General features: G+C 43.3%; 1 protein-coding gene and 1 long non-coding RNA gene across 3 annotated transcripts; one reads left to right on the top strand and one right to left on the bottom strand.

Annotated features, from left to right (window-relative positions):
* Window positions 1-253: 253 nt before the first annotated feature.
* On the bottom strand, window positions 254-9,511 carry LOC306664698. The gene is made up of 3 exons (XR_013764778.1): window positions 9,402-9,511; window positions 1,545-1,734; window positions 254-1,384 (listed from the first exon to the last, which is right to left on the bottom strand). It is a non-coding gene; the product is annotated as an uncharacterized lncRNA (long non-coding RNA).
* ENC1 (ectodermal-neural cortex 1) lies at window positions 8,925-22,042 on the top strand. Of its 2 annotated transcripts, XM_079145722.1 has the most exons (4): window positions 8,925-9,376; window positions 9,496-10,038; window positions 13,556-15,363; window positions 19,427-22,042. In XM_079145722.1, the coding sequence occupies exons 2-3, from the start codon at window positions 9,947-9,949 to the stop codon at window positions 15,336-15,338; spliced, it is 1,875 nt and encodes a 624-aa protein (XP_079001848.1). In that variant the 5' UTR covers window positions 8,925-9,376; window positions 9,496-9,946; the 3' UTR covers window positions 15,339-15,363; window positions 19,427-22,042. The 2 variants fall into 2 exon arrangements, with proteins under 2 accessions (XP_079001848.1, XP_079001849.1); XM_079145723.1 differs by lacking the exon at window positions 9,496-10,038 and having other exon boundaries at window positions 8,926-9,376.
* The last annotated feature ends 1,344 nt before the right edge of the window (window positions 22,043-23,386 follow it).

Here is a 23,386-nt window from a genome sequence, read left to right as displayed (position 1 = left end):
ACAACTGAAGTTTTACTCTGATTCTTCGAGGAGTGGAAAGCACCACATGCTCAAGGAGGCTCATGCCTACTTCCTGACAAAGTCCCTCCCATCTGTAAACCATTGTCCAATATAAGGATTTCAAATTTTAGCATAATCTCTGTGTCTGGGGGTTTTAAACACAATGTCACAGTTACTGAAGACAGCCAAAAAGTTAAAAGCTTCCTTTATTTTCCATTGTGTGTTCTCTCCAGTTCCTTCCAGGAAGACACACAGAACTCTCCTGGGTCTTTGGCTAGCAGACACTGACATGGGAAGAAGATGATTCTCTCACTATTTGGGGCTCCATCATGACTGTGGAAAAGTGCTTCTTTCCATAGTTAAGAAAGTATGTCTGAACTAAATTTAGAAGAGCAACTTGATTAGGACATTCCTTTGCTTGTGAAGTGATGTACCAATCTCCAGTGGGTACAGTGTGCCAGGATGAAAGAATGATCTGGTAAGATGTTTAATCAACTATGTTGAAAGGATAAAGTGGATTTTTAAAGAACTACATAATTTTAGTCAATTGATTCCAGCTTCTCATTTGTCCCACCCTTTATCAGACCTGTCAACATGAGGCAGAGTGAACCAAGTAATTCATTTCTTCTCTTTAATAAATCCATAGAGTGTGTGCCAGGTGTACAAAGCTGGCATTCCAGAAGACAGAAAAGCGGGCACCTTAGCTAATTGGGAAAAGAGAGGAAGCGGTGCGATTCAGTGGTTAAGAACTCAGCTCTTGTCGGGTAAAAAACACTTTATGTTCTGGATTCACATAATGAGAATTTAGTGTTTTAGGGTTGATGTGGGGATTAAATAAATGGGCATATAAAGTCTTGGCATGTGATGAGACTATGTAACTACTAACCAAGGTCTAGTCGTTATTAACTCCAAGAGCATCCCAGTGGACAAACAGGTCCCTGTCTAGCTGCTTTCAGGACAACTTATATCAGCATTGTGTGCAGAAGGGGCAACAGCACTGGTCTGACTGGGAATTGCTGTTAGTGGGAGGGAGACATGACCCAGCTGTACCCTCTGCCTACCAGTCTGCAGGGCAGAGGCTCACTGTTAAGACTGGCCAGTCATTGCAGACTGGACAGACCCCAGATTACATTTCCCATTGCCCATTTAGATGTAGAAACTTTAGGGTGACCAAAAAAGGAGTAGCTGTTCAAAACGATCCACAAAGATTTGCACACCATTGTTCATGTTTGGTTTTGAAATGTTCACTCTTCTTAGTTGATTCTTCATTGTAGCCAGAAGAGGGCACTGTCGCCTCACCCAAAATCTGTGCGTTTGTCTCAGGAGCCATGCATTTGTGTCCCACTCCTGGCTTTGTTGGCTGGCAGTTTCATTTCTTAGGTGACTAGCACAGTAAGAGAAAAAGAAAAAATAAATAAAAGCATACTTTTGTCTGTAATAGGAATATGCCAACAAAAATATTGTGCTGTGACATGACAAATGGTTTATATTCTGTTAAGCCATGGAAAATTGTGTATGGAATTTCAAAAATAGACAAACTTAACAGAGAAGATATATTCAGATGAAATTGATCGAGGCTCGGCCTGGAAAACCATTGTCTGAAAAATCAGAATGTACTGTGGTATTCCTGCTCATTTTCAGCATCACGAGTGTCCCAGAGAAGGTGCAGAAGGAATTGATGGAGTTTGGGGGACCCTGAGCTGTTTCCTCCTACTGTGGCAAACCTGGGAACCTCTAGAAAACAGAAGTCATGGTTAAGAATGAGGAGAGAGCAACCTTGACACTCACTGCTCCTTCTGCCCACGAGTTCTGCCTTTTCCTTTCTTGGCCAATGGGACTATGAGCCACTTTACCATTTTAACAGGCCAGTTTTTAATGAGGCAATAATGGATTTATTTATAATCCGTGCATGAAAAATGGCCATTGAAGAGGACCAGTTCACAGCCCAGGCAGTCTGGGTTCTGAAGGATCTCTTGGAGACCAACAGCCTAATACAAGTGACAGAAATTGAGCTCCTTCTATGTTTGTGTTCATTTCCCCTTCATTTCTCTCAAATTTCCCTATATATGACTTCTTTCCATGGTTTCAGAGTTAGAAGGAAACACGTTCAAAATGCAAATATAAGTACACTGATGGCAAGCCAAACCTATATGCTGTAAAATCACAGTGGAAGGCTGGAAAAAACCTGGTGGAATTGAGAAATATTTCCTGCACCAGTATTAATGTGATGACTGATTGGTTGAATGAATAAGTGAATCAATGAATGGAACCACAACTTCACAGATAACTGTGGACACAAAAACTGGCAAAACGATTTGAATACACTTAACTTTTAAAAGGTCCCATTTTCTCCTGACATTTAAGTATATCCAAAAATCATCAAGTAAGGAAATAGTCAATTTTCCACCTTGGAGGGGGATTTACAGGTGTCTTTTCAACATCATGAGGAGAAACACTTATGGGAATCTTAAAACATCACGCTCATCAGCATCGTCTCTCTTTTTCATTCTTTCTTCATTATGTTAATGTTAAGTTGCAGCCTCCTGATTTCAGACCCATCTGAGGCTGCATTGAGTAAAGTCTGTGCTCACAGACTGCCATAAAATCCTTTTAATAGTTGTTCAAAGGTGCAAGCTCTTGGTCCACAAAGGTCCCTTCTTCTGGTCCCTTCTTCATGCCCAGGCCTGCTCAGAGACTTGGCATCTTGCCTTAGAAGCAGAGCACATAGGCCAAACAAAACCTTCATTTTCATTGCTTGGAACAACGGTCAATTCTTGAATGTGATTACTTACAACAAATTAAGAGTTTAGATTCAGGAGCCTTGGGGCGCTCAAAAGATTATGGAAAATAGGAGGAAAAATGGTTCAAAACTCCCCAAGGCTATACAAGGCCACACCCACAGAGGCCTGGTGTGTTTCTGATAGGCACACAAACCCTGGAAGACCATCAGAACAGGAGTGGTGCCTAGATTCCATATATATGCTCTGTTTGGGTAGGGCTGCCCTGTTCTAAATATAGCTAGCTGCTTTCTATTTAAACATGTGGTTTCTTAAATACTTTTTCCTTTACAGCAGCTTTGGTTTTTAAGGTAATAAAGAGTGAAGAACTGTTTCTCCAACATCAATTTTGGACATATGGTCCAGTACAAAACAAGAAGACAGTATCCATAAGACTTTGATAGAGGCAAAGGCAGATGCCATGGCTTTGAGCTTGTATTATACAAGCTGTTAGCTCCCTGGGTGTACAAGAAGAGGAGAGTCTCACAGAACCCCTCTAGGAGATAGATAGGCTTATTCAAATCATGAAAGTATCCTCTTACCCAGTGCTACTAAGCAGAAGCAGAGTAAAAATCTGATAAGAATTTAAGTCACTTTTATTTATGAAAGTTACTGGAAATATCTGTAGTGCAGGAATACCATTCTCCTTAAACAGCTTATTAAAGAATCATAAAAGCAAGCATTATAGAGGGCTTGCCACAAGCCAAGCGTTGCTGTTCATATTTTACATATGCTTTACATATCTAATCTGCAAAACAACCCTTTCCAGGTACTGTTATTACCCTATATTGTAGCTTAGGGTACCAAGAATTTACAGTACTTACCCCCAGACACCCAGCTAGTAAATATGGAAACAGGAATTCAAGCTCTGTTCTAGAGTTTCTTCCCTTAACCACTTAACCACTAAAAATAAAATACCATGCAGACCAAGAAAAACTGGAACTTAAATACTTGGTGTCATTATCTCCAAGTGGTAAGTTAGGGCTTTTCTTTTGCTTTTCTGTAATTTTCCAAACCTCTACCATGCATTGCCTTTATAGTCAGAAAAAATAATAAATGCTGCTTTAAAATTCTGCCCCTAAAACTTAAAAACCTGCACCAGGGTGTGAAGATCATTGTCTTGAAGGGTCCCAAAGTAGAAATAACAACCAGTCTAGATCACTTGACTTACTAATGACCACACTTTATAGAGTAACACCAGGGAAAAGTGACTCAAATGTGTCCCTCCACAGTCCCGTTAGCAGCCAATAAACTGTCTACACTTTGAAATGTCACTTGAGACTGTATAAGGTGAGGGGGTCTCAAAGGAAGAATGAATTTCCCAACTCTAGCAACCTTTAATAGAGGAAGGCAACGTGAACAGTGGAGCTTAGTACTTAAAAAACAAAGATAGACTTTCACACAAAACTTTCCATTAACAATCATAATAGAAAAGTTAGCTGTACTCATATATAGTAGCAATGAGCAACTGGAATTTGAAATGAAAAAGCATACTAGAATCAAATTTAATTCTCAAAGAACACATAAGGTGGCACCAATAATGGATGTAGGAAGCAACTGAAAATTTAAAACATGACCAGACCAATTTGGATGCAATCTTAAGAATCCTTTCTACCTGTATCACAATAGATTATTAACACGAACAGAATAATTTTTAAAAAGCATAAATGCAAAAGATGGCAAACCAAAATCAAGAAAACTTACTGTTAATTTAGACGGTTTGTTCTTCCCCAGTGGGAAGAAACTGATTACTGACTTATAAAATGTTAATAACTTCCTGTATTGATGACCTTTTCTTTTATCTTTGCCTCGCTGATAAATACCCAGATAGATATTCCTCAACTCCTGCTCTTTTTTGAAAATAAGAGAATTGCTGATACCATTTCCTAGGTTTATGTGTCTGTGTTAGGTGAAGTGTTTGTTGATCAGGGCACTACACTGAGCCCCTCAGGTCCTTCACAAAGGAAGGACAGAGTGATTTTTCTAGCTGGTGGGGATGATGATGACAGAGACTTGGCCGTCAGCCTTCAGAACAACTTTCACAAAAAAGTGCCACTCTGCCCAAGGCTGATGGTCCCTTCCCTGGGCAGCCCGCTTTCAGCAACTGGTTAATGCAGCCTTATGAAAGCTTAGCCTTCTCAGCTCTGATGAGACAGGGGACAACTCTGCAGGGTAATTTCGACTCCAGAGGTCCTTGTGGGCTGGTTGAGGCCTTGGCAGGTTATATCCCAGCTCAACTTCTCCCTCTACTCGTACTCCTTCCCTCCCTCCCAGAGGTGTTGATTCCAGTATGTGTGACCAGGAGATGTCATCCCTGGCTGGGGGTCTACTTCCAAAAATGAACCTGACACCATGGAAGTCCTAGGAGCACAAATCTTTGGTAGTCAGGGCATGGTGGTGCATGCCTGTAATCTCAGTGACTCAGGAGGTCGAGGCATGAGGATCACAAGTTTGAAGACAGCCTCAGCGACTTAGCCAGACCCTAAGCTACTTCGCAAGACTCTGCCTCAAAATAAAAAATAAAAAGGGCTGTAGATGTAGCTCAGTGGTAGAGTGCTCCTGGGTTTAATCCCTGGTTAAAGAAAAAAAAAAAAAATCTTTGGTAGATATTGGCCTATGCCACGCTGAGTCTACCAGACATGGCTGTGAATCCTCTCAAGCAAAAAGCATGAAGGAAACCTGGGCCATTTTCCTCAGACAGATTGAAGAAGTGGGTCAAAGAACAAAGAGGACACTTTTGGATTACCAGCAGGGAACATGTTGGAAATTTGGGTGGGGCTTTCTTTGGGCGGTGGCAGGAGGCAGGATGGCAGCTGCTTGGCCCACTATTTGGTCTAATCCCCTGAGCTGTCCTGGTCCCTGGTACCGTGATCACACTGTGTTAATTAAATCATTCTCATTAATTCAGCCTGGGTGTAAATTAGGAAGGAATGAAGATAAATTAGGTTTGAAGGCAGCTAATACATTTAACCCCATGCTGTTTATTTTGCAGCCTAACAAAATAACGTTGTTAAGGAAGATAACAAGGCCAAAGCCTTGGGCACAGCTTCCTAATAGCATTAAAAATGAGACCTTGGTTTGGTGTCACAAGCAGAGGCAAAGACAGGTTCCCAGGGGCCTACGGACTGGCCTGGTATCTTGAGTGAAGTGCTGGCTATTGTACAATACAGAATGGGTAGAATTTCCTGAGTTGTTTGTTACTTAGATATCTATGCCTATTGTCCAGTTTAATCATAATCCTGTTCAAGATTTCTTCCTGTACAGGTACAAGGCTTACTCACCTTTTCTTAGTGTGAGTGGGGTGATAAGAATTATCTTTAGGACTGACTGGGAGATGCTGTAAAAATTATAGTTTGAGTTTCTATGGTCATAAATATACTAACTTGCAAGTCACTTTTAGCCATGAGATAAACATTAATCCAGTGGCTTGAAGACTTTTCATACACTGGGCCAAGCAAGCCAGTGTAGAGCTTGTAGGAGGTCGTCGGCAACACACATGCTTTCCTAAAATGTAAGTTTAGTTCCTGTGTCTTTCAGCAGGAAATTGTTTCCGGTTTTTATAACCTACATAAACTAATTTCTTTATTCTTCTGTTTCCAATCTCCCTGAGTCAGATGAAACAAATGTATATGGTCACTGAATACATGTCAGGACTTTTCAGTCTGTAACTCTTCCCCCTCTTTCTTGACACACAGATAATGGCAACATTAGGTAGAAAAGACACTGTAAAATGGTTGATGGGTGATGACTGATGACGCAATGGCCAGATATTTCATTCCTCTCTTACCCTGTCTACTTAGCAAAGCTCTTTGCAAAGAGGAGTGAATCTTGTAAACTTGGTTAAGGACACTAGTTCCAGGTGGCGAAGATGCAACAAACACAGATTACCTATATCTAGTGTGGTAGTTTCTAGTGTGGTAGCTTCCTGGGGCAAAACCCCTAGATAACCAACTGAGCTATGTACATATGCCATTTCAAGGCAGGATCATGGGGACAGTTCTGGGTAGATTTGGTAAGTGAATGGAGTTAGAAGGGCGTGTTAACCTCTTAACTTAAAATGTTTCCCTTGCTGGAAGACATTAACTTGATCTTCAACACCAACATTTGCCTTTGGCGTACAATCCAGACAAAGGCATGATGGAAATGTCTAGAAGGGGTGTTGTGGCCCAGGGGCAGAGCCCATGTCTAGCATGTGTGAGGCACTGGGTTCAATCCCCAGCACCACATATAAATGAATGAATAAAATAAAGATTGATCAACATCTAAAAAATTTTTTTAAAAAAGAAAAGAAAAAGAAACATCTAGAAGGTGCAAGGGAATCTTGATGGGTCCCTCTGACACTCCTGCACCTACCACAAGTTACAGAATCATGTTTTTAAAAGACATGCAATAGTTACACTTTCTCACCTCCCATCTTTGCAGCAGGTATCTCTGGTGTCTACAGTGTTTCCATCTCTTTGGTCTTTGCTGAGTTTGTCTTTGCCTCTTTAAGGAACTGAGCTCTGCCTGCTGGTACTCCTTTCTTCACCTCCACTCTCCCAGACCCTCTGCACCTAGTTCCTACCTTGAAGGAATCACCTCTCTGGCTTCGTTAAGCAGCTTTTAGCCAACACTCCGCATTAAAAATTAAAATAGGAAGCAGATTCTTAAAGGCTCCTAGTGAGATGAGTCAATGCTAACAAAGGACTTCAGAGGGCACTGTCTTTCTTTGTTTGCAAGGAGGGACATTGGGACATTTCCCAGCACAAATTACCAGGAGGGAAGGAAGATAAGTGGAACTGGGGAAAAAAAAAAAAAAAAAAAAAGAACTGGGAGTCTTGGTTTCAGCAGTTTGTTGTCTCTGGAAACACTGGAGCCTCCTTAACTAGTTTAAACCATTTCTGTGCCTAGTATCTTAAAGAAAACTGGGGGCAAAGACTGGGGGTGATGGAAGGACAGAGTAAACTCAGTGGTGGAGCCCTCACCCTGGAACTGCAGGGCTGGGCCACTGCTAAGTGGTTGCATGACCTGGAGTCAGGCAATTCACATCTCCCTGGACCTGTTTTCTCACCTGTAAAAGAACGGGCGGGACTGGTAGTCCATACAAGTGACAGGCTTTATCACAAATAAAAACCAAACAAACGTTTCAGCTCCCACAGGAAAGACAAGCACTTAGTGCAAAGGTGAGAAATGGGATTCATGAATACAGATCGCCAGCGAGATTATTTTTCCGAATGGTCTTCCTTTCTGGCTGCCCCTCAGGATATTAAACGTGTGCGTCAGCTGGGCCATTTCTTTACTGACCTAGAAACACCACCATTAAAAAACCCAAACAACAACAACAAAACCTGGAAGGGCCAAGTCTGAGCGAGTGATTGAGACTTTATCGCTATGGAGAAAGGCGGCGTGGCCGCTTCTTTTGAGTTCGCTTTGAATCAAGCGGCCTTGGCGATTGGTTGCGAAGCACGTGGTGCGCGCCGGTCCGACAGCACTAGGAGTTGCTGCTCTCGGTATCAGGCAGAGTCCGGCCGAGGACTCCACCCGTCCGGGACGGGGAGGAAGAACACAGGCTAAACTCCTGGCCCCTTGCCAGCGAGAAACCCTACGATCCGTCTTGCCCTACCTGTAGTGTCCCCAGTGTTCATATTTGTGCCCCTTCCCTTGCACTGACCGCTCCTCGGGAGTCTAACCCAGCGCACTGGCTGTGCGCCCCCAGAGCGCGTGCCGTGGACACCTAGCTCGCTCCTGGCCACCCTTTTTTGAGCATCTCGTGGGCTTTGGAGCCACGGAGCGCACAGCCCCGGGCGGCGCTCTGCTGCCATGGGTCCCTCAGCTCCGGGGCTAGCCATAAATTAGGCTGGCCCAGAGAGACGTAGACACTTCGACCCGGGAAAACTTATTTTACTCGCTGTCCCCAAGGGCTGCAGCTGCCAGTGGCTGAGATCGTCCGCCCGCTTTGTCTCACTGCACTCTCTGCACCCCTCCCCCGCTTCCTCTACCGATTAACTCCCCCAACACGCTCTTCACCAGCTCCTCTCCTCCTCCTTCCCAACCTCCTCCCTCTTCTCCTCGGGCTGCGCTACTGAGCTTCCTCCCTCCCTCGGTGTCAGTCTCTTTGCATACGCGCCCCCTCCCCTCCCCGCCGCGCCTCTTATAGCCCGGCGCTCGGCTGCTGGGCGCAGACTGCTCTGGCAGCCAGAGTAGAGGTGGCGTGGCGGTGGCGCTGCGGAGACCGGCTCCAGACGCCAGGCGGCTGCCGGCTCTCACAGCGCTTCCTAGCTCCCTCCCCCGGAGTCCACAGCCCGCCTTCTTCCGCGGCGCCTGCAGCCGCAGGCTCGCTCTCCCCTCCCGAGACGCGCTCGGGGAGACGCTCCGGGGGTCCCGCGCGCACGGTCCACGGCGTGGAGACCGTGAGACCGAGGTGAACCGCCAGCGCTAGCCGGCCCCTCGAGCCTGTGCCCCAGGCGCGGTCCTCTCTTCGGCCGGCGCCCCATGCGCGCTCCTTTCACCCGGGCTGTCGCCACTGCTTCCCGGGACTGAGACGCCCGCTTCGTCGCCTCCACCCCCGAGACCGAGGCAGAAACCCAGTCGGTTGTTCGCGGAGGCCAGGCGCCACTGCTGTAAGTTTCCCCCACTGCCCCAGACCTGTTGCTAGCGAGTGGGTTTCAGTGGCCGCTGGGGCTGCGGGGGTGCGTTCGGTGAGGTGAGCGTCGCCGGGCCGCCCTGAGCTCTCATTTAGGCCGGTGGGGAGCTGCTCTCAGGGCAGAGACCCGGGTGCCCTCCCCTGCCCCAGCACTGGAAGCGGAGCTGGACTTCTCTGGAGAGGCAGACCTGCCTGCCCTACGCCGTGCAACGCCCGGGCAAGCCGCGGGAGGATCCCGAGCCGAGCCGCGCATGCAGTCAGCCCGGCTCCCAGCAGCTTTCAAGGGCTCAGAACGTGGGGTCGTTGGCCCACGTTGCATGCTACCCGGCTCTGGGGAGAATTGGGGCCACGCTCAGACACTCCTCCTCCAGGCACTTCACTGCGTCCAAACGTCTGTGGGAAATGAATGAAAACTGGTTTCTGAAAATCTAGTGTTTTTTTTTTTTTTTGTCATGCAAGCGTTTGGCTTTTAGTGTAACATTAGTTTCAAGGGATAGGAATTGGTGGGCGGGATAGATATGGAAACGTTGACCTTGTTCGACATGCTATGTGGTGTCGTCCTCACAGGCATGGCCAGCGTGTTCAACAGCGTGGCAACTGTTATAGGGGATTATATGGCAAAACAACTATTTTTGTTAAGTAAGTTTTTGTAATGTTCCATTGTTATCAATAATGGGAAAGCTTGAGAACATCTACCTCGTTTCTGCTTTGATAGGTTTGAGATCAGTTTTAAACCTGGAGAAACAAGAGTGGGGCTAAGTATTGGAGGCAGAGCTCCTGTGTAAGGAGCATTAAGGGAACCGAAGTTATTGTAACTAGAAGCCCTTTTGATGTTCACAGTAATAGCAGCCCTTTTCTCTGTGTTCTTTGTAGATGCAGGTTAAGTATATGCGTGCATTTTCTTGGCCAGTTCCTTGGCATGCAAATATTATGTCTCTGGGGGCTTAAAAAGTGCCGGAAGCATGATTCATTTCAGGTTGAAGGTGTGTTTAGTGACTGTATAAATGATTTCTGCTGATATTTTGATGTTTGAATAATTCTAAGCCAGAAAGGAAATGGTTTCCCTTGAGTCTTAAAGTGTACCTTTTATTTCAATCATACATTGCTGCAAGAATGTTATATTTTGACAGTGACATGCTTTTTCAATTGGATGGTATCCAAGATGACAGGGTAGGCTTTTCCGCCAGGCTTTCTGGGCCAACATACAGCAGCATAAACACAGGATGCAAAGAGGTGCACATCCTGTATCCTAAGGTCTTCTAGACAAACTGTTTTCTTAAGTGTATGCCTGGTTGTGAAGTGTTTTACACCACCCTAATGTCATGTGCATGGACACTGAAGTCTGGGCCCAGCAGTATTCCCAACTCAGTGTGCAAGCACTTGGATGCTGTGTGCCTGGTTACAAGGAGCCTGGTTCTTCTGTCACAGTTGCCTTCACACTGCTTGAGAAGAAGCAGCTTCATAGGAGTATTTAGATGATCTTTTGAAGGTTGAGTTCAGACATGTCTGAACACTTCAGAAACCTGGGACATTCACAGAGGCTCTCCAGAGCCCTGGGCATTGGTAAAAAACGGTCTAGGAGGTAAAGGCTTAGCTTGAGGTTGGAGTGATGCTTGGCTGCTTGCCATTTTTCATATCCCAAGTCATTTCTTGGTGCTTTATAAAGTCTTCCTAACACTGGAGTTCTAGGACTTTGTTACTTACTTTCTTCCACTAAGCCATGTTTACTTATAAGGAAAGGTAACATTCCAAATACTAGGGCAAACAAGTTACATCACCTAATAATATGTGGTCTGAGTGTCAAAGCCATACTGGCACCTGCCTTTGTTGTTTTCTGTGCCATCTTGCAGCTGGTTGTGAAAGAGCAGTTTAGTATTCTAGTCCATGAATCTGGTAAGTCATTCATTAAATGTGTATTTGTTAACAATTCCTGGAATATAAATTTAAAAACAAATTTTTTGTGGTTGAAGGAAAAGTAGAGGGGCTTCAGCTCTGCTGTAAGGACTGGCTGTTCTGTTTGGAACAGATACTGTAACCAGCCATACAGTTTACCCTCTGGGGATAAACAACTTCCTCAGGAATCCTTGGACAGGCAGGTTCTTAAAAGGCTTTATTCCTTTGAAGTAACAGAGAGGTAGTGTAAAAAACACAAGGTGTGGGGGCTGAGGTTGTTGGCTTAGTGGCAGAGCACTTGTTTAGCATGTGTGAGGCACTGGGTTCAATTCTCAGCACTACATAAAAATAAATAAATAAAGATATCATGTGCATCAACAATAAAATATTTTAAAAAGACACAAGGTGGGGGACAATTCAATTCTCAAAGATGGATATTAGGGATTTTTCATATCTTTACCCAATACTTTTCATAAGGCAGAAAGTCAAAAGACATCATTAGATTCTACAGTAATTTAAATGTAGATTCCTAGGAAAGCACTTTAGTCAGCAAATAAATTCTAGGATCGTCCTATATTAACAAGGGCTGGCAAAATACATATCCACTTGATGGCGTATGTGCACACTCATGCAGACTTGTACACACACACACCTGTGTATTTTTGTTTAAATTTAAATAAAGTGGTATATGCATTTTGAACTCCCTATATGCAGGTGCCAGCATTTGCAGGTACATGAGAACAGTCCTGGTGATGCACTGTTAAATCAAAAGAAGGGGTGGATGCATCCTTTGTTCTTTTGACTGGTTTTCCAAGAATTGTTAGAGAGTAGGAAGAACAGAAAACAGCAGGAGTAAATACTGCTCAAGATATTCTTTCTTTAATGCAACAAATCCTCATTTTGGAAAGTGCCCAGAGCATAAAATATGGGTGATAATTGTGGCCGGAATCCATTCTGTGCTTTCACTAAAGCTTGTTGATCAATATATGGTTGTGTATGTTGGTATATTTAGATTCTCTGTAGCATTAGAGCAGCCCGGCTAGAAATATATTATTATTTATTTATTTTTGTAATACTAGGAATTGAACCTGGGGCCTCCATATGTCAGGCAAGTGCTTTATCATTGAGCTACATGCCCAGCATCTGTTAACATTTAAATTGTAGAAGTTTGGCATTTATTGTATATGTAGAGTTTGAGTCTTACTAAAGGAATTCTTTGTTTTCTTTCTATATTAAAAAAAAAATTTTTTTTAATATATCTAGGGCAATGGAGGAACTGAATTTTTAACATTAAATTAAATTGTATATATGTATATTTTTTTGTATTGAGGATTGAACCCAAGGGTGCTTCTTTTATTTTATTTTATATTTTTACTTTGAGACAGGGTCTTGCTAATTTACCGAGGGCCTCATTAAGATGCTGAGGCTGGCGTCAGACGTGCAATCCTGCTTCAACCTCCTGAGTCGCTGTGTCTACCAAAGTGCCATGCTGCATTTAAATTTATTTTTTTCAATTTTTTAATTTGTTCTGATTGGCTATACATGACAGTAGAATACATTTTGACACATTGTACACAAATGGAGCATAACTTTTCATTACTCTTACCAAAGAAAATTTTAAAAAAATTTTTTTAGATGTTGATAGACCTTTATTTTATTCATGTATTTATTGGGGTGCTGAGAATTGAACCTAGTGCCTCACACATGCTGTGCAAGTGCTCTACCACCGAGCCACAACCCAGCCCCATTACCAAAGGAATTCTTAATGGATTAATTAGTAGGCCTTTTTTTTTTTAACACATGGTTTTACGTTGCATTGGGCATTACAGCAGGTGCCTGTCCTGGTGTTATGAGAGCAGGAGGCTTGGCATTTTAAGTGGCCTTCAGTGAATCAGCTGGACTGGCATAGGAGCTGTGAGTGAGACCTGCTCCTCTTGGCTTTGCTGTCTTATAATTCTTAAGGACTTCAATATCCTGGAAGTTGGCAATCAGGTTTTCCAAGATGAACCTGCTTGTAGACAGTGAATTTTTTTTTTTAAACAGTGTATAGTTTGAACAGCTCACCAGTATGACAGTAAATTCCTTTCTTTCCAGGTAGTTAGTTGTCTCTGGCCTTGTTCTGGAATGGCTGTATCTTTATTCAGAACAGCAGCAGGGTTAACAACAAAGTGTTGTTTTCTTTGTCCAAAACAACTGTTGCTTTTGGTCTGCTGCTGGGAACATCAGGAGCATCTTGTTCAATGATTTTGTTTTGTTTTTTTAGGAGTGGAAACAAAATGTCAGTCAGCGTGCATGAGAACCGCAAGTCTAGGGCCAGCAGCGGCTCCATTAACATCTATCTGTTTCATAAGTCTTCCTATGCTGACAGTGTCCTCACTCACCTGAACCTTTTACGTCAGCAGCGTCTCTTTACCGATGTCCTTCTGCATGCGGGAAACAGGACCTTCCCTTGTCACCGAGCAGTGCTGGCTGCATGTAGTCGCTACTTTGAGGCCATGTTCAGTGGTGGCCTGAAAGAGAGCCAAGATAGTGAGGTTAACTTTGACAATTCCATCCATCCAGAAGTCTTGGAGCTGCTTCTTGACTATGCATACTCCTCCCGGGTAATCATCAATGAAGAAAATGCAGAATCGCTCCTGGAAGCTGGTGACATGCTGGAGTTCCAAGACATCCGGGATGCATGTGCTGAATTCCTGGAAAAGAACCTGCATCCCACCAACTGCCTGGGCATGCTGCTTCTGTCCGATGCACACCAGTGCACCAAGCTGTACGAACTATCCTGGAGAATGTGTCTCAGCAACTTCCAGACCATCAGGAAGAACGAAGATTTCCTTCAGCTGCCCCAGGACATGGTAGTACAGCTCCTGTCCAGTGAAGAGCTTGAGACTGAAGATGAAAGGCTTGTATATGAGTCTGCAATTAACTGGATCAGTTATGACCTGAAAAAGCGCTATTGCTACCTCCCAGAGCTGTTGCAGACGGTGAGGCTGGCACTCCTGCCAGCCATCTACCTCATGGAGAACGTAGCCATGGAGGAACTCATCACCAAGCAGAGAAAGAGTAAGGAGATCGTGGAAGAGGCCATCAGGTGCAAACTGAAAATCCTGCAGAATGATGGTGTGGTGACCAGCCTCTGTGCCCGCCCTCGAAAAACTGGCCATGCCCTTTTCCTCCTGGGAGGACAGACTTTCATGTGTGACAAGCTGTATCTGGTAGATCAGAAGGCCAAAGAAATCATTCCCAAGGCCGACATTCCCAGCCCGAGAAAAGAGTTCAGTGCATGTGCAATTGGCTGCAAAGTGTACATTACTGGAGGGCGGGGGTCTGAAAATGGAGTCTCAAAAGATGTCTGGGTTTATGATACCTTGCATGAGGAATGGTCCAAAGCTGCCCCTATGTTGGTGGCCAGGTTTGGCCATGGCTCTGCTGAACTGAAGCACTGCCTGTATGTGGTTGGGGGTCACACGGCTGCAACTGGCTGCCTCCCAGCCTCCCCCTCAGTCTCTCTAAAGCAAGTGGAACACTATGACCCCACAACCAACAAATGGACCATGGTAGCACCACTTCGAGAAGGTGTTAGCAATGCTGCCGTGGTGAGTGCTAAACTCAAATTGTTTGCTTTCGGAGGTACCAGCGTTAGTCATGACAAGCTCCCCAAGGTTCAGTGTTATGATCAGTGTGAAAATAGGTGGACAGTACCGGCCACCTGTCCCCAGCCCTGGCGTTACACAGCAGCAGCTGTGCTGGGGAACCAGATTTTTATTATGGGGGGAGATACAGAGTTCTCCGCCTGCTCTGCTTATAAATTCAATAGTGAAACTTACCAGTGGACCAAGGTGGGAGACGTGACGGCGAAGCGCATGAGCTGCCATGCTGTGGCCTCCGGAAACAAACTCTACGTGGTTGGAGGATACTTTGGCATTCAGCGATGCAAGACTTTGGACTGTTATGATCCAACTTTAGATGTGTGGAACAGCATAACCACAGTCCCATACTCGCTGATTCCTACTGCATTTGTCAGCACCTGGAAACATCTGCCTTCTTAAACAGGCCATCCTAAGGAAGCATGAGGTAAGACATCAGTTTAACTGGAGGCGTATGCATTTAATTAGGTTAGTTGTCTAAGTTCAGAATGTGGAGTGAGACATGATCCATGTAACCTATACTGAAGTATTACAAAAACTGTAAAAATGAAAGATTTTGTACCCCCAGAACTTAAACACCTGTGTTGACCACAGCTGCAGCTCCCTATAACATAAGCCAGTGGTTCTCAGTCATCACAGCCTCAGAATCTCCTAAAGAGCTTTTCACAAACTGCAGATCCCAGAAACATTGTTTCATTTGGTCTGAGATGGGACCCAGGCATCAGTATTGTTAGAAAGTTTTCTGATGGTGCTAATATTCCACCAGGTTGAGAACACTCGACCTCTGTTAATAATGCCAGCTAGCGTTTACTGAGGCCTCAGTGTGTGCCCTGTGTTTCACAGGAATCATCCCATTTGATCCTCACAGCAACCCTATGGGATATTATTACTAGCCTTGTTGTATAGATGAGGAAACCTGATGCCTGAAGAAGCTAAGTAAGTTGCCCAAGGTCTAATAAGTGGTAGCGTTGATCAAGGAATTAACCAGGCAGTCTGACTCCAGAGCACAAGTGTTTGTATATCATGACAAACTGCCATTTAATAAAACTGAGCTTCATGCTAGTGTCATCCCAGAAGATACTTGGTTGATATTCAAATTCCACTCCCACAAATGCTTTCTGGACTGAACAGGGTTTTAGAAAACGCATTTCTCAAATTTTTCCTTGTTTATTCTCTCCAGAATTATTTCTTGGCTTATTTAAATTTTTCCCTCAAAGTATAGCTCCCTTTAGGGTATTTATTAACTTACGGGGGAAATCTAGGTCTGTCCTTGTAAAAGGTTGCACCTACATTGTACAATTATGTTTGATGTGCAGATATACCCAGCTACCTAAACTGCCTCTCACTATATCTTTTCAGAGTTAATCAGTCAGGCTGACCCTATTGTTGGGGCTAACAAAAGTTTTGTTCTGTGTCATATGTCTGAGTACATAATGGTTGTCTTGTGTACTTAAGAGTATATTATTCTCTTGGCTCCAATAATTAATAGGCCCACACAGCTCTGTTCGCAAAGCTCATGGTTGCTTCTGCTGCGCAGCATTCTTAGGATTGGCCCCAGGAATGGCTTATGCATGTGTGTGCACAGGGCACATGGAACTTGTTGATTTGTTTTGGTGATTCATGGGCTTATTACTAATAATAAGAGAAGGAAATAACCGATTTGGAGGAACTACAAGGAAAACTTAACTCATTACTTGGCAACTTTTGGCTGTGTTTTCTCCAGCATGTTTTGTACCTTTGAAGGGGACTTCAAAGGGAAACAGGGTAATCTAACGGTAGTTGTAAGCTAAACAAGGAGGGGTTTCATCTTACTTGTTTTTTCTTTCCTCATCTCTTATAGCTCACTTAAGAACACCATTAAAATCAGCCTCACTTTCACATTTTATCTTTCTATTTACTTATTTATCTTTTTAGTTGGCCATTTATCTCCTCCAGCCTCTTACAGTTAGCAGGATTCCTGGTATTGTTTCTTTGAAATGAAAATCTTTGAAAGGAGCAGGAATAGACCAAAAGCTCCTCTGGGCAGCGACTGGGTTAACAGCATCTCACACCAAACTGGTTGTTGTAGCCTTGCTGGCATCTCAGTAATCCTGAACAAACAAATGCTTTGCAACAGGTTATTTCATTTGAGATATGAATGACTCAAACTTCAAGCAGGCTTAAAGAACCTCCTAGGCAAAAGCATCAATTAACAGCCCTAAACTAGGTGTTAGTCCGTAACTGGCTGTTATTTGTACAGAAGAGCTTTAAAAATCGCTGGTAGTGCTGGAGGTGATCGGTAGGCTGGCGAGTATCCTTAGAGCACAGTAAGGAAATTGAGGCAGAAAGAAACACTACATGTGGTTCTAGTTCTAGTTTTAAGTTCTAGATCATCGTGACCTTAAGATTGCTTTTCTTTCAAATGAGTGGGTTGAGACTGTAACTTCCCAAGGTCTGTCCCAGTTCAGACTTGGATGAGTTGACAAATGGGGAGACAGGGATACCTAGACCAGTGCCTGGCAGATATTAAGTGTTCAGTGTTTGGTTTTCTTTTTTCTTTCAATTTTGACCTTACTCTGAGATCCAGCAGTGGAGTCAGCTTCTTTGTGTGTGTGTGTGTGGTGGGAAATCAGGTTTCTTTGACTGTTATCTCTTTCTGATCTTTATTCTTCATTTTTGTTTCCTCCTTTTTCAGCCCAGAGTGAGTATGTTGGCAAACACTTGAATTCACTCTGTCCTGGGTTTCCAATCCTAATCACATGCTTCCGGGCCTTGGAAAACAGAGTAAATAAAGTGCAGGGTTATATGTGAAACAACATCCTCTTCACCCTTGGTGCCACCAGCAAGACAAGCACATAAAAACTGAATTTGACAGGGCCAGGTTTGCTGCTTTTACAGGGTGTCAAAAGTGCCTGATCAAAGCCACTCTTTCAGTTTCCGACAGGGAGAATGTAGGCTTAAGTTTCTGAAGTTTACTGCACACAAGATAGTGTTAAAACATTTTAGCTGGATGGAGTGACTTCAAGAAGTGCTCAGTAGGTATCAGCGGAAACTGCTAAAGCCCTCATCCCTCTACTCTCCAAACGTAGGTGCTAAGTGAATTAATCCAGTGTTAACAAAAACCTTCCCTAGTCTAAAAGCTCATCCACCAAGGAGGTTTTAACTGTCTCCTGCTGCTTTGTCAGTGGGTGGGAGGGACAAAAAGGAAATTACTTTGATTATCCTCTATTTTCTTGGTGCCTCCTGGCCCCAACCTGACAGCACTTGAACTTCCATTTGCTATTGGCTTTGTTTCTTCTCTTTTAGATGAGGGTGTGGGGAGACTCTTTTTTTTTTTTTTTCCTGTGCTAGTATGCAATGTCTTGAAATTTTATATTATTACAAGATACATTCTTTTGGCCTAATGTGAATATACAGGTTAAAAGGAGGTGGGGGTGGGGGTATGACACTATAGTCTAAGGAATGCCTTGAAGGCTTGAATCACTGTTAGGAAACAGCCAAAAGAAACAACTATCAGATGAATCAGGCTTCTGAACACACAAAAGCAAAGGAGAAGGATTCAAAGCAATTAATGAGCAGTCTCTCCAGAATTCCCTTTGTCTGTACTTAAGAGTTATAGTAATAGGGATACAGATTCCTAAACTAGTCTGGAAGTGTGCTTTACGAACAGTTACGGTGAGTCTTTTCTATTTTTTTTTTGCAAAATTTCCCTGTATGAAATAAGAACAAAATAAATGTGCAGGGGAGTAGCGGGAGGAGATGCTAGCTCCTATGAAATATGCAGACTTCATGGTTTCGGTCGTTTTGAGTTTATATCCACACTTGATGTTGGAAGATACTGTTCATAATAGAACCGGCATTCTATGCTGCCTTCTTCTGAGTGTAGACTAATGAACTCCAAAAATAAACTCCAAGCCTTGGGCTGTCGAGGCCTGGTATGTTGTCATGTGAAAGGAAGCGAGACTGATGTCTGCCATAATGAATAGTGAGGATGCATTTAAATAAGAGGATTAATATGTCTGTCTTCTATATGGTGAATAAATTTAATTTGGAATCCTTTATGGTAAATGGGCCAAGGAAGGTTTGCATAGGAATCTTCTCTTTCTGACTCCCAAGTGATCACTTTACAGTGGCTTTGTTTAATCAGAAATTTCATGAATTGTTGGAAGCAAGATGGCAACTTATAATAGCAACTAAACATATGGGTTTGAATTTGAATATATATGTATATATGGAAGAATTGAAGGTCCTGGATCGGACACCATTATTCGATCAGGGCAGCCATTTGCATGGGTACTTGCGCACCCATGTACACCTTCAAGGAAAGTACTTTTGACCTCTTTGCACAGTTCCTACTGAACATGTAATTAAGACCTTTAGAAGCAACATTGCCCAGCTCTGTCCCAAGTTCAATTTAAAAAAAATTTCATGGCTACTAATGAAATTGTAAATCTATGGCATCACACAAATCCTTCATGCCTTTTTGTTTTTTTCTTTTCCTCCTATTTTAGCACCCTCCATCACTCGGTGAGACAATTTGAGATTTCTGCTTTCGGGCTCCCAAGTTTAATGAAGAGAAAGAGCAAAAGGAAAAGAAGTTGCTACAAGACTCGAATAACATCCGCTGCACTTTGTCAATGCTCTAACTGGACATGAAGGAAAGGGGTGAGGGAGGGGGTGGGATTTTCAGTGCAAGTAGCACATGGTTTAAATATGAATGAATGAACCTGTGATCTAGTCCTTGTCCTGTAATTGTGGATTAATGTCAGCATTAATCAGCCCCTCAAAGGGAGAGAAAAGCTGGACCTTTTCCCTTGCTGTACCACATTCAGCATTTGATTCCATGGGCTCCGCCATTAATGTGTAAAATTTGAAATGGTTGTCACCTCTCTCTGAGGAGCGAGCTTGAAGCCTCCAGACCGGCAGCTGTTGGTGATTCAAAGCTCCAGCGTGGCCAGGAGGGAAGCTGGCTGGGCTGGCTCAAGAATGAGGACTGCTGCGCTGGACTCTCTGTTAATCTCGAAGGGGTGGTTCCTCCCCCCAGGAACATTTCTGAACAATGGGGACATTGTGGGTAGCTGTTTGGTAGATGTTCTTTTCTATTTATAAGTGACTTTAAACTTTCCCTTGGCTGTTAAGAAGTTTGTTATAGATTTAGCTATTTATTGTTTGATGCCTGCATGCTGAAACAAAGCTTCCAGTTGTCTTCACGTGTATGGATGTGTGAATGGTTGTATGTTTTGCACATTTTGTGGCTGTTGGGATGTGCTTTGCTGCACAAAAATGAAAACTTTTGAGTTACGATTTGGAGTATAACTGGAGGGTGGGTGGGGGTGGGGTGGATTTCTAAAATGTCAAAACAGGGAAGGATTACAAGATGGAAACATCCCAGGGGTAGAGAAATCATGGAGGTCACTTTTCTTAGACTCACCACCTTTTTCTGGGGTTTCATGGGGTATGGTCAAGCTGATGGCTGATGAGATGAAGGAGGATTCTTCTTTCTGCCTTTCTCCTTCCCATCTGATTTACCCAACATCAGTCTCAGCTGCTGAAATTCAGAAAGGACCAAATTGCTTTGCAGTTTTTTTTTTTTTTTTTTTTTTCTTTGTGTAATATCCTGCAATCCTGGAAAATTCTATGGAATAGTTCTGTATATAGGGCACAGGTAAAGACATTGTCCAAAGTTTATTTATTTATCTATTTATTACCTGACGAGAATGCCTCGCCGTGTAACCACAGTTAATGGGAACAACCTAAAATGACACACGTGTAAATTCATTCACTGACCGCATTTGCTTGATCTGGACTCATTGTTCTCTGTTCTTGCTGCACAGTTTAGCAAGTGCTAGAAGTTCTTTAAAAAACATTCACATTGGTACAGTGTACATGTTAGTGCCCACTCTTAGGTAAATGTTGAAAAAAAAAACTCTTTGGTATACAAAAGTGACACATTTGGTCACATGACACCAAAGAATTGTAAGCAGTGGCCCTGTGGAGAGGTTTTCTGGGCTGGTTGGGAATCAGTTGTGAATACCTTCTTTGCTTGTTGGAGTGCTCGTTTACTAAACACGTGCTGTGGTAGCTCTTAGTGCTGGACTCGAGTAGGTGCTTCTTCAGAGGTGTCTGGGGAAGACCAAAGTTTGCAACTCGGTCTGCTTTGGTCCATGTTTCTCACATTGCTGTATTTTAAAAATAGGGCTTAAGGCTGATAACAACCTTTTACATTGTGAGTGTGTTTGCATTGTCTGATGACAGATAAATCCTTAACATTTCTCTCCACCTCAGTACTTTAGACTAATTGTACATGTCCATCCATGCCATGAATAAGTGGGCTCTAGTTGGACCAAAATAAAACAAATGAGCTGTTGGAATAAAAGAGTCACATTACTGTCCAGCAGCTAGTCTGGTTCCTAGATGTGTTCTAAGCGATGCAAATGTCTAATTGTACTCTGGCGGCATAGTTGGTGTTGTTATGTTGTAGCAGTTACAGCTCCGTAGTTTATGATGCAAATCTGTCCAGAGATGTATGTGTCACTGCATGGCTTCTGAAAGCAGGAAGAATTTTCTGCAGCTGTTTCAAAGTTGGGGCCTGTCCTTGAATCCTCCATTAATTACTGTGCGTGAGCCAGAGGGAGCCACCGTAAGGGTGGGCCCCCAGCCTGCAGGGAACTTTCTGGACTCCTGCTCTTTGAATTGATGTAGGCATTTGTGCTCACTACTTGACCATTCTCACCCTGTGAAACGTCCCACACTTTGAAGCAAATACAATTCACAGCACAGTACACACAAAAACCTTGGCATAAGACAGAGAAGGTTCTTCTCATTTTGTGAGCTGGTTGCTGTAGAAACGGATAACAAAGGGCAGCCTTCCACTTCTGGTATAATTGTGTAGCCCCTTTTCTTTGGGCTTGACACCTGTCTGAATAAGAGTGATTAGAGCTGCATAATATCCATCTTTTGGCTATTGAATATGTGGTTCACGTACAGAACTCTGTATAAGTTAGTAAAATGTTCGTGTTCATATGTACTTGTTTGCTACTACTACATTTTTGAGGTTTTGTAAAACATTTTTTTTTTTTCACAATGTGAAACTGAAGGTCAATAAATTATTAGAGATTTTCTCTTCATTGTGTGTGCGTGTCTTGTCATTATTTGAATACAACATGATATTAGGCATGGAAAACTTGAGCCTTTTCTCATTTACTCAAGGATGGTCATTTCAAATATTTTCTGAATGTGATTTACCTCATTGTTTTGTCATGTGTTCATTAAAGTATTCTTGTGCATTAAATAAAACCTTTGGCCATTAGCATGTCTTTGAGCAAGGGAAAAGCCCTCATTTTTGTGTCATTCATAGCTTGGGATATAAAAAGTCACATGCTATGTAATATTGAGATGGCATGCTTTATATTAGATGGAGTTTGGTTTTTGTATTCCTCTTGTGGGTTTTACTTTGATAGAAAATTGATAGGGGGCTGGAGTTCAGTTCTCTTTACTGACATCCCCTTTAGAAACCATTTAAAGTAAGTAAAAGTGTGTGCATATTTTTTTCTCTGAAATGGTTCAGGAGAGCCCAAGTGCAACCCCTTAGGCACATTTAGCAGCTTCCAAGTTGACAGACAAGCCTCCTGCCCCGCCCTCTTGGTGGCTTCATGTCACACTGAGATGCTCCTTTATCACTTGGGTTGAACCCCTCATTTTAGTGGGCAGAGCAATGTTTGGTGTAATCTTTCTGGCCAGAAAATAAATACTACCTAATTGGAACTCTGGGAGACCTCACAAGTAGGCACAATACAATTACAGTCTTTGGACTTTCACCAAGATGCCAGAGCAGATGCCTCGGGGTTGACAGAAGGATCATTTGGTTCCTTGCTGTGTGAGGCTGGTGTACAGCCAAGCCTTTGGGAACAAGTGTCTGAGCCTTCAGATTCCAGGAGCACAATGCTCATGACCCATGGAAACCCTGTGGATGACACCATATGTATGACACCAAATGACAAGGAAGAAAGGCAAGTTGTTAGGAGTCTACGGGTGGGACTTGGGCGCTCAGAATCTTGATGTTAGTCCTCAGAAGGGTGGAGAATGATTCCTATGGAGATGACTAGACAGATCTCTCAATTCTCTGGGGTTCCTTTTCTTTATCAGATGAAACAAAGATATTTCAGATTCTTAATTTTCACTCTATTCGGATACCAGATTGGCCCACATTAGTTTGGATGACCTTCAGTTGCATGTCAGGAATCTGACCACAGTGGAAACCATTTGGAAGTTGGCAACCCAGTGCTGCATCAGCATCACCATAAGGCTATCAGGGGCCTGGGCTCTTTTTGCTTTGCAATCCTAGGCTTGAACCTTTAGTCCTCCTGCTTTCCAGGTGACCACAATGGGGACAATGAGGAAAGGCACATACCAAAGGAAGCTCTCCCTTTTTCTTGGGATAGTAAGAATTTACTATCACCTGGGAGGCTTAC

Source organism: Sciurus vulgaris (genome assembly GCF_902686455.1).
Source record: "Sciurus vulgaris genome assembly, chromosome: 6".
NCBI lineage: Eukaryota > Metazoa > Chordata > Mammalia > Rodentia > Sciuridae > Sciurus > Sciurus vulgaris.
The sequence above is the reverse complement of the archived record's forward strand: the minus strand, read 5'-3'. Positions and strand labels throughout refer to the sequence as shown.

Excerpts from the sequence above, each read along its gene's own strand:
- ENC1 (XM_079145722.1), top strand. The coding sequence starts at position 9,947 with ATGTGGTGTCGTCCTCACAGGCATGGCCAGCGTGTTCAACAGCGTGGC. Across the intron at positions 10,039-13,555 it reads AAAACAACTATTTTTGTTAA|GAGTGGAAACAAAATGTCAG; the intron begins GTAAGTTTTTGT and ends TTGTTTTTTTAG.